General features: G+C 36.6%; 1 protein-coding gene across 1 annotated transcript; it reads right to left on the bottom strand.

Annotated features, from left to right (window-relative positions):
• Positions 1-10,958: 10,958 nt before the first annotated feature.
• Positions 10,959-11,739, bottom strand: LOC131070217 (protein PXR1-like). The gene is made up of 2 exons (XM_058005720.2): positions 11,393-11,739; positions 10,959-11,276 (listed from the first exon to the last, which is right to left on the bottom strand). The coding sequence occupies exons 1-2, from the start codon at positions 11,732-11,734 to the stop codon at positions 10,959-10,961; spliced, it is 660 nt and encodes a 219-aa protein (XP_057861703.2). The 5' UTR covers positions 11,735-11,739.
• Positions 11,740-14,194: the final 2,455 nt, after the last annotated feature.

Below are 14,194 nucleotides of genomic sequence, written 5' to 3'. Positions count from 1 at the left end.
GCTACTCCCCTCTACTTATTTGGGCCTCCCTCTTGGTTTGGCTCCTCCAAACACTTTCTGGAATTCTTTAATTGATAATTTCAACAAAAAATTAGATAGTTGGAAAGGCTCTATGTTATCACAGGCTGGTAAGATTCAGCTTCTTCAAGCTACTCTTCAGAATCTGCCTATTTATGCTCTTAGTTTGTTTAGAATATCGGAAAAATTTGTTGAAGCTTTAAAAAGAATCCAGAAAATATTTCTTTGGTTTGGTGTGGAAGATAAGAAAAGGATTGCTCTGGTTGCCTGGGATAAAGTCCGTTCTCCTAAAAGCAATGAGGGGTTAGGTATTAAATATCTTAAACCTTTCAACAAAGCTTTGTTAGCCAAACAAATTTGGAGGGCATATGGTATTAAGAGAGATTGGAGTAGGGTGTGGTTTGACAAATACATACATAATCAGCCCATTCATTCTCTTCTCTATTCTGAAGATATCCCTACTGGATCTTTTATATGGAATAGTATGATTAAATCTATTAAAGTTGCTAAAGCTGGAGTTGGATGGGTCCTTGGAAAAGGTAATAAAATCAGATTTTGGGAGGATGTCTGGATCAAAGATGAGCCTCTTTTTAACTAGGATTGCAGCCATTTCATTGAAGACTGTAAAAGGAGGTTTGGTTCTATGGTCTGTAATTATTGGGAGGAGAATAAATGGGTTAGACTTGATGCGGTTTATGCTGGATTTTCTTTGCTCCAGCATGAGTTGCTTCCTTTTTCTGTCAGCAAATATTCTGATGATGTTTTCTTATGAAAGAGTAATCCTAGGGGTAATTTTACTGTTGCCTCTGCTTATAAAAAAATTGCTACTCGGGCCCGCAACCCTATATGGACTAAAGTTTGGAATAGATTCCTCATTCCTAAAGTTAATATGTTTTTTGGCTTGCAACTCACAACAAGATGCTTACCATTGATAACCTAATTCGAAGAGAATTCATGATTCCTAATAGGTGCGAGTTATGTCAGAAAGAGGCTGAGTCTGTGGATCATTTGTTCATTCACTTTTTTTTACCTGGGAGATCTGAGGTAAAGTGTGGATGCAATGGAAATTTGATTGGGTAATGCAGAATAGTTTTAAGGAAGTCCTTTGGCAATGAATTTTCCCTACCAAGCTTCCAATGATTAAGACCCTTTGGTCCTTTGTCCTTCCTATGACCTATTGGCATATCTGGAAGGAGAGAAACAATAGAATTTTTAGGGAGACTAAGTGTTCTTCTCAGGTGGTTTTTGAAAAGATTTGTAGGGCTATTAAAAAAAACATCAATACCATTCACAAAAGTAACAAGCAATGTAGTTATATTAACATGACTGATAATGAGAAAAGCATCCTAGCTAAATGGAATTTGATACACAAGGTCTGGAAATCTAATATGAAGAGCAGAAGAGATAATGTTGTGTGGAGGTTCCCTCCTCATGGTTGGGTTAAAGTGAACTTTGATGGTGCAGCTAAAGGAAATCCTGGGAATGCTGGAGGGGGAGGGGTCATCATAAAATCTTATGGCTTTTGTGTTGCTGTGATTACCTCTCCCTTTGGAGTTCAAAATAACCATGTGGCAGAAGCTCTGACAATGTTAAAATGCCTTCAACTTGCTCAGAGATTTAATTTTAAAAAGAATTTGGCTGGAGGGGGATTCCCTCAATATAATTCAGGCTATCAAAGGTATTAGTTCCCCTTCTTGGAACATCCAAAATATTATTGATAATGCTAAAAATTTGTTAGACGCCTATGATAGTGTGATTATTACCCATACCTTTAGGGAAGGTAACAGGGTAGCCGATTTGTTAGCCAATGAGGGGGTCATTTTAGTGGAGGATGCTAATTATATTGGAGAATTATCATGTAAGAATGGAGTCTGAGAGCAATTATTTTTTGACAGAGTCCATGGTACATAGTAATTTCATTATTACCTTTCTGGGTTCGAACTTCAATGATAGATTTTAGAGTGAGGCAGATTGTCAGTTGATTACCTGTCTCAGGTGTCGTGATAATGAGTACCGGTTTGAAGGGCCTTATCATATTAAGTGCTGGTTATTTTGAATGTTTTGAAAGACTACTTGAATAATAAGAAAATCACCTTGGTTTTTTATTTGAGTGTCTTGTTTCTTCAGCATTTGGTCAGTTTGTGCTCATTTGAGGGTTTCGACTTGAACAACCATCACATTATGGGAGGAAATATCAACCGCAATGAGCCTACCAGCTGTGATAGCTAGAAAGGTGAAAGGAAAATATGGTGAAGGTTGCACAGATATGGATTCACTGATTACATGGAGAAATTTCATGGGAGAAAGAAGTCTGTTTCCCATGGTTTTGCCAAGGGCTGGAAAAATAATAAAGTTACTCTGTTTGGTGAGACCTGGAAAGTGGATGAAGATTTGGTGGCTAAGGTAATCGATTTGCAGAAGGATGGCATCAAGTTTAATAGAGATCGCAAGTTCTTGGTGGAAGCCATCAAGAGTTTCCCCAAAAATGAAGAAGAAAGGGCTCGGCTCGCCAAAAAGGATAATGCTTCCTATTATCTCCCTAATCAGGTAAAATCTTTCTGGCAGAAAATGTTGAAAGTTTTAATGGAGTACCTTACGATTGATGGCAGGTTTTTGAAAGTTTACAATTACCACTTTATTATCCTTAACCATTTTCGCCATGGATCTAAGATATCGTTTCCCTTCTACTTGGCTTCCTCCCTTAACGATAGCTTGGATGACCATGCCAAGAAACCTAATTCCTACCCCATTGCTCACCAGGGCCTTATTTTGTTAATTTATGAGCATTTGAAGGGTAAAGCTAAGGCTAATAGGGATGATCCCTTTGTGGAGAATGCCCACATTTCTGAGGATTATGATGGCTCTGATTCTGATGAGGATTCTTCTAATCTTCCTCTGAAAAAGAAATTGAGGGTTAGTGATAAAGCTAAAGAATACATTGAAGAGAATGATGGTTTTGAGCATGAGCAGGAGAAGGAGGTGGATGAAGAGGCAGAGAATGAGCAGGAGAAGGAGGTTGAGGGTGAGGCAGGGGATGAGCAGAGAGAAGAGGATGTTGAAGAGTCAGAGGCAAAGGATAATCCTTATGTTTCAGATAATAGGAATGATGTTCAACATAACATGGAGGAGGGAAACCCTAGGTCAGAGGACTCTGCCCCGAATTTGGAGAACGCGAAATCCATTTTGAATGCTATTAGAAATAGAACACTGGAAATGTTCAATTTCCAAAAATGGGTGATTGATAACATCACTAGCATTTAGGAAAAACATAGAGAGCTAGATTTTAAAATTGAAAACTTGATTAAGGATATCAACATTAAAGGTAAAGATGATAATGCGGAGGATACTAGTGTTGTAGAGGATGAAAAATAAATTCTGGACTGACCAGAATGTGACATTATAAAGGGAGATTTGAAGCACCTAAAGGATGTGGTGAGGATTATCAAAGAAAAGGGGGAAGTTGATAATGGTCTGATAAACAATCGGATTCAAAAAATTGAGAATGCTTTGAAGAAATCCATGGAGCATAGTCTCACTGTGTTGAAGGTGTCCTCTCAAAATATGAAAGTGTTGGTTGCTTGCCTGGAGAAGGATAAGCTGAATAAAGAAACTGTGATTATTGATGATGAGCCGACTTCTAGTTCTGATCTACACTCTTCCAGATGCAGAACCAGGCAAAGTGCAAGTGAGCTGGAGCTGAAGACCAAAGGCAATCAACAGATGCAAGAAAATAAAGACCTGAAAGCGGCAGTTAATGCGATGATGATGTTGGTCAAGGACGTGGAAGAGACTATAAATATTTTCACCTGAAATGTAATTTTGTTTTAGGTGTGCCAGTCTCTCGCTGGCTTTTTGTTGTTCTTTTCTTTAGCTGATGTTCTTTATGCTGTTCTTTTGCAACCTTTCTCTCTTTGTTCTATCTTCTCTAGTTTCTCTATTGCTTATCTCTATGTTATGTAAGCAGGTTTCGGGTCCCTTAAAACCTGATTTTCCTTAATAAAAAACACATAGGAAATGATTCATGCATAAGTTTAAAGTTAACTTAGAAAACTTAACTAAACATCAACATAACCAAGAATTCATGAAATGAAGGAAAGAGAACTAAGCATGAAAACACATAAACCACAAGACATGCATATGTAGGATACATGTTAGTAGGTTAGGGGGTTGGTTAGTTGTCCTTACTTTTCAGTTAGTTTCATTTACATGACGACTTCTTGTCACATTTACATCATTAGATTTCATAGGTCATTCACATGGCTTGCTTAGCTTGAAATCATGAGACATCATTGGTCCAATACAATGAAACAATAATAAAATATTCATTAGTACATAGGAATAATAATATGAATCTATGTCTCTAGATGTAGCATCTCCATTGCCATTAGACTCATATCCATCTACAAATGGAAGACAAATATATGACCCAGGCATTTTATCCACCCAACCAAACGAAGCTTATGCTTCCTAGTGCTCATGATAAGTTCTCGTCCCTCACGACGGAGTATCCTAGCAAACCAGCATCAACTGTAAGGAATGGAACCTGTGCGTGTATTTGGTATCTAACAACCAAACTATTGAACTTAGCTATATGTGCTATGGTAGGGAGAAAATTTTAATTACCTGGCCAAGTTTTTAACCCTTTTGGGGTAGGTGAAAAAACCCTTCCCCGTTTAACCCATAAACAAGCACATCTTTCCAATGCATCCATCATAGACAGTAAAATATAATTTACCCCTCTCGGATAAATTTTATTTATAATATAATTTTCTATGATACGTTATTATCAATATTTTACTCTTATACTTATTTATACTTCATAATGCTCCAAATATCTGAGCTATATGGAAAGATTTTAAAACTAATTTTAACCATGTAAAATTTCATAATTAGTATAAAAATCTCAAAATATCGACTTAGCCTATAATCAATTGGTGAGATATGTTCCTGCGGAGATAAGATGGAAAAATTGCTAAACTCCAAGCTCTCTGGGAAACCAAGCCAAGCAAATGATGCATGTATCGATTAGATCCAAATGTGTGTTAGGGATTCGATAAAGATTTCTACAATCAAATTAATGGAGAAAGAACGTGATTTGAAGAAGCCAAAAAAAATATCGATTTCAATCTTATGCAACAATATGGCCAGCTATGCGATGAATAAGGGCAGTCAATCAAATCAAAATTTCCTCCCTATTATTTCTATCAAGTTCAACAATACAGAGACAAAGAGGGAGCGAGTAGAAAGAGTGGTCGACTGCACCTTCAATCAACCTCTTCTCTACCACAAGGAGTCGATTGGGCTCTGCCAAATCGGCCTTCAAACTGTTTGTAACACCCAGTCAAAAAAACTATGTTAGCAAATCAAATTAAAAAAATTATTAAATCAGATCGACCTATCAAAAAGAATATCTCAGAGGGAAAATAAAAAATGGTAGGGGGCGATATGCCCAACCAAAGGGAATTTTAATCCATTCACATATAAATAGCGGATCGACCACAGAGAGAGGAGTGTGAGGAGGGAGAAAACTAATAGTCTCTGCAAAAATTCGATGCCAAACATCACACATCAAAATTAATTACCAACCAAATAAATTACCATAAAAATCAAATTGGTTGATCTGCACAATCAATAACCAACTATATCGATTTTGGGGGTTTTTCAAAAGCAATATAAATCATTTTCTAACTTATCGACTTGGGTGAATTTGCACAAAATAAGTCAAATGCAGCCAATTGCCAGCTACATCAAATCGGCTAAGTCTGGAAAAGAACAATTAGATCAACTTCGTAGGGAGTCAAAACCAAATAAAATGGGAAGAGAAAGTTCTGAGTTAACACTAGAAGTTCAACAAACAAAAATAATCGATATTTACCTCTGCCATGAATTGCAGGAAACAAAGAATTGGGAATAAAACAATCAACTTACCCAACCGAATTGTGGTGAGGAGGAAGAAAAAAAATGGAGAGGGGAGGTGTGGCTTTCACAGGCAGATTGAACCTTCCAGGCACCCCTTGACCAGTCGCTCTCCCACCGAAACTCACTTGCAAATCAAAGGATGCCAGGAAAAGAAAAATGGAAGGGCGGGGGGGGGGTGGCGATTCAAACTGATATCGACTTCAGCAAGTCGATGTGGAGAAAGGGAGACAATAGGTGTAGTGTCCTTTCAGTAGATCGATTCCACCCCCCACCCCCCGGAAAAAAAAAAAAAAAAAAAAAATCAAAAGCAGTGAATGGGTTTTTGCAGAGAAAAATGAAGAGGGGAAAGATTCGTGCTTCCCAATTCACCCTGGCAGTCTTGCTAAATTGCTAAGAGAGGGATCCAAATTTTTGCTTTCCCCAAGTTTGATTTCTTTCCCAATTTTAAACTCTACTGGATTGCAAATTCGATCCATGATTTATGGATCTTAATTGATGAAAGTTTTAGATGAAGTTAAGAAAATATGAATTGATTGATATTCAAGGAACATAACTGAAACAAATTCTAGAGTTGCACTGAATCATGAGGAGAATTGATTGGAAAGACTCAAGAAATTACTGAGTTGCCTCCCTTAACTAAGCAATTGCATAGTTTGAACTGTTAGGCATAAGAGTCTTATCTCCCTTTAATTTTTTAACTCATGTGCTAATTTCAATAATTTATTTCCTAAAATCTTTAAGTTGAATTTTAATTACAATTTGTTTACTTATTTATAACTCTTTCGTTTGATTTTAAATTTTAATAATTCAGCTTTTTGAGTATTATTATAATGTGTATTTATTAATTTATTTATTTCAAAATTGATTAATCTATTTAATTATTATTTGTGCGTGTATGCATAGGTTCCATTCAGTGAGTCGTTGCCAACAAGCTAGGAGACCCCTCCTCGCCCATATGTCCACCTTTGGTGGTTGTCCCTACATCCACTTCACACTCGATGAAATTGTTAGATCACGACATATAATCATTATTTTAAATAAAAATGCCATCTATATTAAATAGCACCATAATTAGAATATTGTCATCAAAAATCAAATGTCATAAGTAATCATAATGTCAAATATAAATTATGTTGTCAAGCACTTCAATTAAATGTCGTCATGTATCAATGTCTAATATAAGGTAAAAATTACTAATCTATACTTGGATCATGACAAGCAAATATGAACATGAAAGAACACACACATGAAGCACTAGATATGATGTGGAAAACCAAGGAGGAAAAAACCACAAAGAATGTTAGTTCTCAATATGAAAACACATGTTAGGGTGACATCAGTTAAGGTGGGTTTACAAAGATGACTCGCTACCAAAATGCTCACTGCAGGTGGGCTCACTACCTAGCTAAAATTGCCAGACAAAGGAGGGCCTACTACCTGGAGTAAGAAAGAAAGAATCCACCACAAGGGTAGAACTGCCACACTTCATGCAAATTACTTATACATTAATTGCCTTTATTGATGTTTTCATCCCCATGCAAGTTACACGTTTTTAATTATCAATATGTGAGTTCATAATTTTGTCATTATTATGTAAGTTAGATTTCAAGTTTGAAATATTAATTGTAGAAAGATGGTATTTTTTTTATCAAGTGGTACATGAATACCATCAAGGTAGTTATTTCAATTAATTAAACTTTACAATGTCTAATTACGTACATTCATTTCATAATTGTTTTCAAGCATGATGTTTTCATAGCTTCTTAGTTAGAAAACTAAATAAAGGAAGTTGGAAAACCAAAACCTAGCAGCATTCAGTATATACAGTGCCTCTAGGTCACGCTTACGGGTAAAGTCGTCGTGTTGAATTGCTGCACTTAACGCCTAATAAAGCTGCATCAACGACATCTGTGGCATCATCCCTATAAATCGTCGGGGAGTAATAAGGGACACTTGGAAGTTAAAGTCCAAGGGGTAGGTAATCCCCCCTGGATCGATAATCTATTAAGATAATTCTAAAATGATCTTTCATCCACTGAGTTAAACCATAGTAAACCCCTATAGGGATGATTGAGTGAAATGATTTTATGAAATTGATTTAATCTCGAAGAATTGTTGACAATTGACAATTGGTCAAGGGTGACGCTTATGATAGGTATTAGGATCTAGTTATTTTAGGCCACAAGCAATAGGCCATCTTGAGCCTTTGCTTAAGTGCTACCACTGTGGGTAGCAACCGCAGAGAAACTGTCTGGGACATTGACCCTAGAAAAGGTTGCGTACCCACTAATCAGTTTACACCAAAGCATAGAGTAGAAAATAGAACTATATACTTTACGCCTTGATCCCGTGCCGAAACGGGTATGTATGCAGTCTAGAGATGGAGTTGTCCCTAGTACTCACGCGTTCGTGGATGGGGTCTAGGTTTGGTAAGAAAAAGGATTGAGTAGAATCCTAATTTGAAAGATAAGTATAATAAAAAGGGAAAAGTAATTCAATGCATACTCGGAAGGAATCTCGTATGGATTCGCTTGACTTCCCGAGGCTTTAAGCCAAATTTCGAGGCGAAATTCAAACATTGTATTATGTTATTTCAATTTCTCCCAAGGACGGCGACCTCGGTGCACTCCTATTTGAAGAGTGTAGTACTTAGTGAGTGACTTAGGACCCCAATGGTCCCGATGAGTCTAAGTCTCTGGCCAGAGCACCTCCTATCCTAATTGGATAGATGTCTACCCCGTATGGGTAGATGCCTATCCCATATTGGATAGATGAAACCTCCTGCCCTGTATAGATAGATGCCTAACCCGTATGGTTGGATGCTCATCCCGGATGGATGAATGCCTAATCCTAATGGATTGATGCCCAGAGTATGCGATTGAATCAAACACAAATGATTAAATTAAACAAAAAAAAGAATGGTCAAATTTTGGTGGGTTATTACAGAACTAATGTCATCTCAGAACCATATAAGCCATTGCAATTAAAGAAACGCTCAGACCTGTGAAGCCAAGTGGAATCGATGTCTAGTACTTGCAAGGTCCTACAACCACAAAACAATAATACAACATATACATATATATCATAACAGACAAGTGATAGAGAGTCGCGATGACACATCCCGCTCATAATGAGTGATATGGAATCGTCTCTATCACAAAGATAGTCAAACAATAGTCAAACACATCTCATAAGCATATCATCAAATGTAATCATGAAATAGGGTTAGTGTAATCATATTCAACATCAAATCCATGATCAATATAATCTATCGATAATCTATCACATAGTAAGCATATAGTATCCATCAAATAACATGATCAATAATGATAGTATCAAAATCGTATAAACAATCCAAAATAGCATATGCCCATTAATGTCTATCATCACAATGCGTAACTAAAACACATGAATAATCATCATCCAAATCATCATAAATAGTCGAGATAAGTCTAACATTCACCAAGCAACTGCCTTGGTGGACTCCACAACCTTTGCCAGCATTCTCCCCGCCTATGCCAAAATGGGTATGGGCATCCATAAAAGCAATGAAAAAGAGGGCAGAATTTCCAAGTTAGAATAGCAATTAAAATTGAGCACCATTTGAACCAATCTGACTAGCTACTGCGAAAACTGACAGATTTAAGTGCCTATAATAATATTTTTGTAAAGGATATGTTGATCAGAAGTAGTTATTGACAGATGGATACTAGGTAGGGGTCAGTTCACACCCCATGTATAGATCAAATCAAGTGCTGCAACAATGCATTATGAACATGTGAACAGAGATCTCGGTGTGCATCTACACCGTCTCGTTGGGGCAATTCCGAAAACAAAAATAATCAGATAAAATAAAATACACCCTTTACGTGGAGCCCAGGTGCAACCACCTGTCTCCAAGGAACTAAACAAAGAAAGTGAATGGTAGAGTGCATTCATTTCATAATACAAGTTGGAGCATCAATATTTCATAAGATACACACAAATGACATAACAGATTGCAAATTAAACATGTAGGCAAACATTACCAGTTTCCTAGCCATTCAATTCTCTGATCATAGAATGTAACATAGAACCTCATGAACCTGTCAATATTGACTATTTTATCATTTAGATGAATTACTTACCAATCATTTCTTGTTCATAATATTTTTAGTTTCATATTAGCATTAGGCTCATCCAAGCAACTTGGCAAGGTAAAAAATAATGTAAATTAAATTTCTTGGATTAAATTTCAACAATATTTGGTATTCCCACAATTGGAATGCTCATCCTTGAAAGTGAGAACTGATTATAAATAACCATTGTTCCAAAAAAAATTGGTATTATAAACGCAATTCTTAATACAATTTACCCTAATCTAGAATGCCAATATTTTACTGCACTACTTATATTGCCAAACAATTCTAGATGAAGATGGTATTCACACAATTGTTATGCTTAAGTACTCCGCAATCAAAATACAATATCCTGCTGAAAATGCAAATGGTGAAAAACAATAATCTCTGACTACTCTAATCCACAAACACATACTGCTGAAAATGCAAATGGTGAGAATAGAGTATTTAACTTTCAGTTCAGAAGCCCAGGATGAACATAAGAATTGAGGTATTTGGAGAAAATTCTATGTTAAGTAATCGATACCCTTGTTGATGAAATCGGACAGAGGAGGTTCACTTCTCTTTCTCTTTTTTTTATGGAAATTCGGAGGAGAGTTCAAGTTTGTTTTTAATTAGTGAATGTTACCATTAACATAATATAGAAATATATACATTGGTGTTATATTATGAGCATGATGTTTTGTGAGAGATGCAATGTATTCTATGGACCTATACAAGCAAAGAAACGATATGATTAGATGTGTACATCAAGGTGTTGTATGCAAGAAAAAAAATTTGTAGCTTGAGTAAATAGATAAGATACATAAATTGAGGTTTGAATTGTGTAACGATTTGTGAGTGCATGTAATCTAGAATTCTAGAAAAGAGGAATGTGGAATAGTATAACTGCATACATTGTTTTTAAAGTCTCTTGCACCAACTCGACCTCATACTCTTGCACAAAGCGTACGTCTCGTTTAGTTCTTCAATTTCAAAATCACTCAGTGGGGCTTCCAACATATCGCTTCTTATGTAATGAGAACAAGGTAAACTATCAAACATATCAGCCCTGTGCTTGTAAGAGGCTGACCCTTTGCGCTTCTCATTTCCTTGTCTCGCCTTATTTTGAAAGGCATCCATAATACTCTTGTTCTCTTTCCCAAATTCTTGTTTTGCTTCACTTATCATAGATTTCACACACCCCTCAATCATATTCTTGGTGTGAATGTGATCCAGCACCTGGTTTGAAATTTGGATTTGAAAACCACCATCAAATTCAAATTTTAATGCCACTATAAACAAAAAACATATATATATTAAAATGATAATAAACAAGAGTTTTTCGAAATCGTTACCTCAACACTTGAGTGTTTTTCTTTCCCTTCATCTTTTTTTTTATCATTCTCCACCAGACTGCTCTCTTTTCTCCTTTTCAAAATGCTGTTTTCCCTTTCATCAATTTCTTTGGTCTCAGTTGTTACCTCCTCCTGGAATCTGACTTTCTTTGCAGCGGAGGCGGGTGTAGGTTTTTCTTGTTTCTCCTTGCCTTTGCTACTTGTATGCCTCTCATTTTTCGACTCCTCTCCTCTCTTGCGCTTCTTCGTTGAAATGGGTATTGAAAAAACCTCAACAATTTCATTGTTCCCTCCGCCCTGCCTATTATTTGATGGCGCGGTTTTCTCTGAAGAAGCCGCCATGCTGTAAAAAGAAAGATAGGAGGGGAGGCTTTTCTTAGTAAAGCAAAGACAAACACAATTAGAACGCCGTATGGAGAGGCTTTTCTTAGTAAAGCAATGAAAACACACGGTAATGAGGTTACCAGATCAGCAGATTTATGACGGAAATATAATTAAAATGAGTAGCTTTCTTTCAATCTAAAATTAATTACCTAGGTACCTCACAACGCATTCAACTTTAAACGATTCGGAAACCATCATGTACCTAGGTACCTCACAAGCCTTTGCCCACCGAAGTCGGATAAAATTCGCCGAGGTCAAAAATTTCAAATCAAATAAAAGTTTGCCGAATTTCCGATACAACTGTCGGATAAAGGTTTTGAAGCGGTAATCTCGCGAATTTCCGATACAACTGTCGGAATATCTTGTTATTTTCTTAAGCTGCAAAATTTTGCCAAAATGTTATTCATAGGCAGTATGCTTTTTGAAATTTAGTATTCAAATTGCAATTTAGTGACCAAATTGCAGTTTAGAGGCCGGTTTAAATGAATATTCAATGATTTAGAGGCAAAGTGGTCAATCTTATTTCACCATTTATTTTCCTGTCAATCTTATTTCACCATTTATTTTCGTGTCGTTCTTATTCGCACATGTGGGTGAGTAAAACCAAAGGAGAAGGGGATTAGAATAGGTAAAATCTTCGTATTTTAATTTGAAATGATTTTTTAATTATATTAGTTAAAATAAATTTTAATTTTAAATAATAATAAGGATGAAAATTAATTTGAAAAGGAATTGATAAGATTTAGTTAATATTATTGTAAAGGTTAAAATAATGTATTTTAATAATGACTTTTCTTTTAATCTCTTTTATGAAATCATAGTCGTAATAATTTTTTTTATAAATTATTTAAATCATATAGAAGATATAATTTATATAGAATATATAAATAAAGATAATGCTCTGAGATCTGTTCATGGGTTAATCCTGTTTGTAAGAACTTTGGAAACGAGGAGATTTGGTTAAAACCCGAACGACGAGGATGGGTTAAGATCAACTATGACAGGGCTTCTAGGGGTAACCAGGTACTTTTGGAGCAAGATGTGTAGCTTGCGATGATGAAGGGAAGGTTCTTTTTAAAGGAGCAAAAAGATTGCAAGATGGAATAAATAATGAGGCAGAGGTGCAAGCGGTTTTGTTAGCAACTAATTTGGCAGTAAACATGAAGGTTTTGAAAGTCCATTTAGGGGAGATTTGCAAGTTGTGGTTAACGCAATCATGAAAGGAGTAACCCCGAGTTGGAGATTAAATAAGTTTATCACATTAATCTGCTAAATATTAAAATCTTTTCAAGATTTTTGCATCTCTCATGTAAGGAGAAGTGGAAATGTCAATGCTGACGAATTGTTCAATGTGGCATGTGATTTAGCTAAGGGAGAGGTGAGGTGGTGGGATGGAAATGATAGTACCATTCAATGGAGTTAAGATAATTTGCTAAGTACAGTACCTTGTCATACTTGAAATGTGTGAAATGTATTTCTTTTCTCTTTGTTCGTGTGCCTAGGCTGGCTGAGTATTACAAGCAATTAATGCCAAAATCCTTTGCATTGATGGCGGGAGTTGGGAGAGCTTCATTTATTGTTAGAATGAGAATTTGCGTTCGTTCATTGTGGCAGTCGAGCGATTTTGGTGGTGGTAATAGTGGTCTCTGTGTAGAGTTAGGCGATTTTGTGGGGAGTGCGATATGGAAGCCAATTTCATACTCATAACAACTAAGCTTATGCTTGCTTTTTGGGGTCTGGTTCTTGCAAAATGGCTGCAAAACATGTTCATTCCGAAGGACCCCCTGTTCTTGAGGGTTGTTAAACTAGTTCTTGGTGAGGAGGTGGCTTTTATCGAGCATAGATACAGAACAAGGGTGGTTATCTATGCCTTAATTATGGTGTGGGGACTCGAATTTTCTTATTCTCGTGTGGAGGTGAGAAAAGTGATGACGATGATAGCGCCAAGAGATTATTTGCTCAATATGGAATCTTTGTTGGAGTGGGCAGTCCCGGGATGCAGCTTTAATGTTTCGGAAGGCATTCTGGAGGAGCACGTTGAGCTTAGAGGCAGGCATGAATTCCTTTTTTGAGACATCGAGAAGAAGTAAAAGCAAGATTTCAGGATGATGCGAGAAGAGGTTGGGAGGGCTTGATAATGTACATTCAAATCATGGAATTGGAGGAGATTATCAGGCAGGCGAAGGAGGAAGTTGGGGTGGTGCAGGAGGAACAAAGGATGTGACCGATAACCAGGCACCTAACTACGGAAATGGCCAAGCAGAATATATCGCAGGCTAACAAACCGACTGGTGAAGTGAACAGGGCTAGGGAAGCTGCGAGCTCATCGAATGCAAAGGCAGTGAAGAAAGAGAGATAAACATGTTGCAGGGAAGGGTACCTCTTCATGCCATTTCCTTTTTATGTTAAATTCTTGTT

This window comes from Cryptomeria japonica, chromosome 2 (genome assembly GCF_030272615.1).
Source record: "Cryptomeria japonica chromosome 2, Sugi_1.0, whole genome shotgun sequence".
Lineage (NCBI taxonomy): Eukaryota > Viridiplantae > Streptophyta > Pinopsida > Cupressales > Cupressaceae > Cryptomeria > Cryptomeria japonica.
The sequence above is the reverse complement of the archived record's forward strand: the minus strand, read 5'-3'. Positions and strand labels throughout refer to the sequence as shown.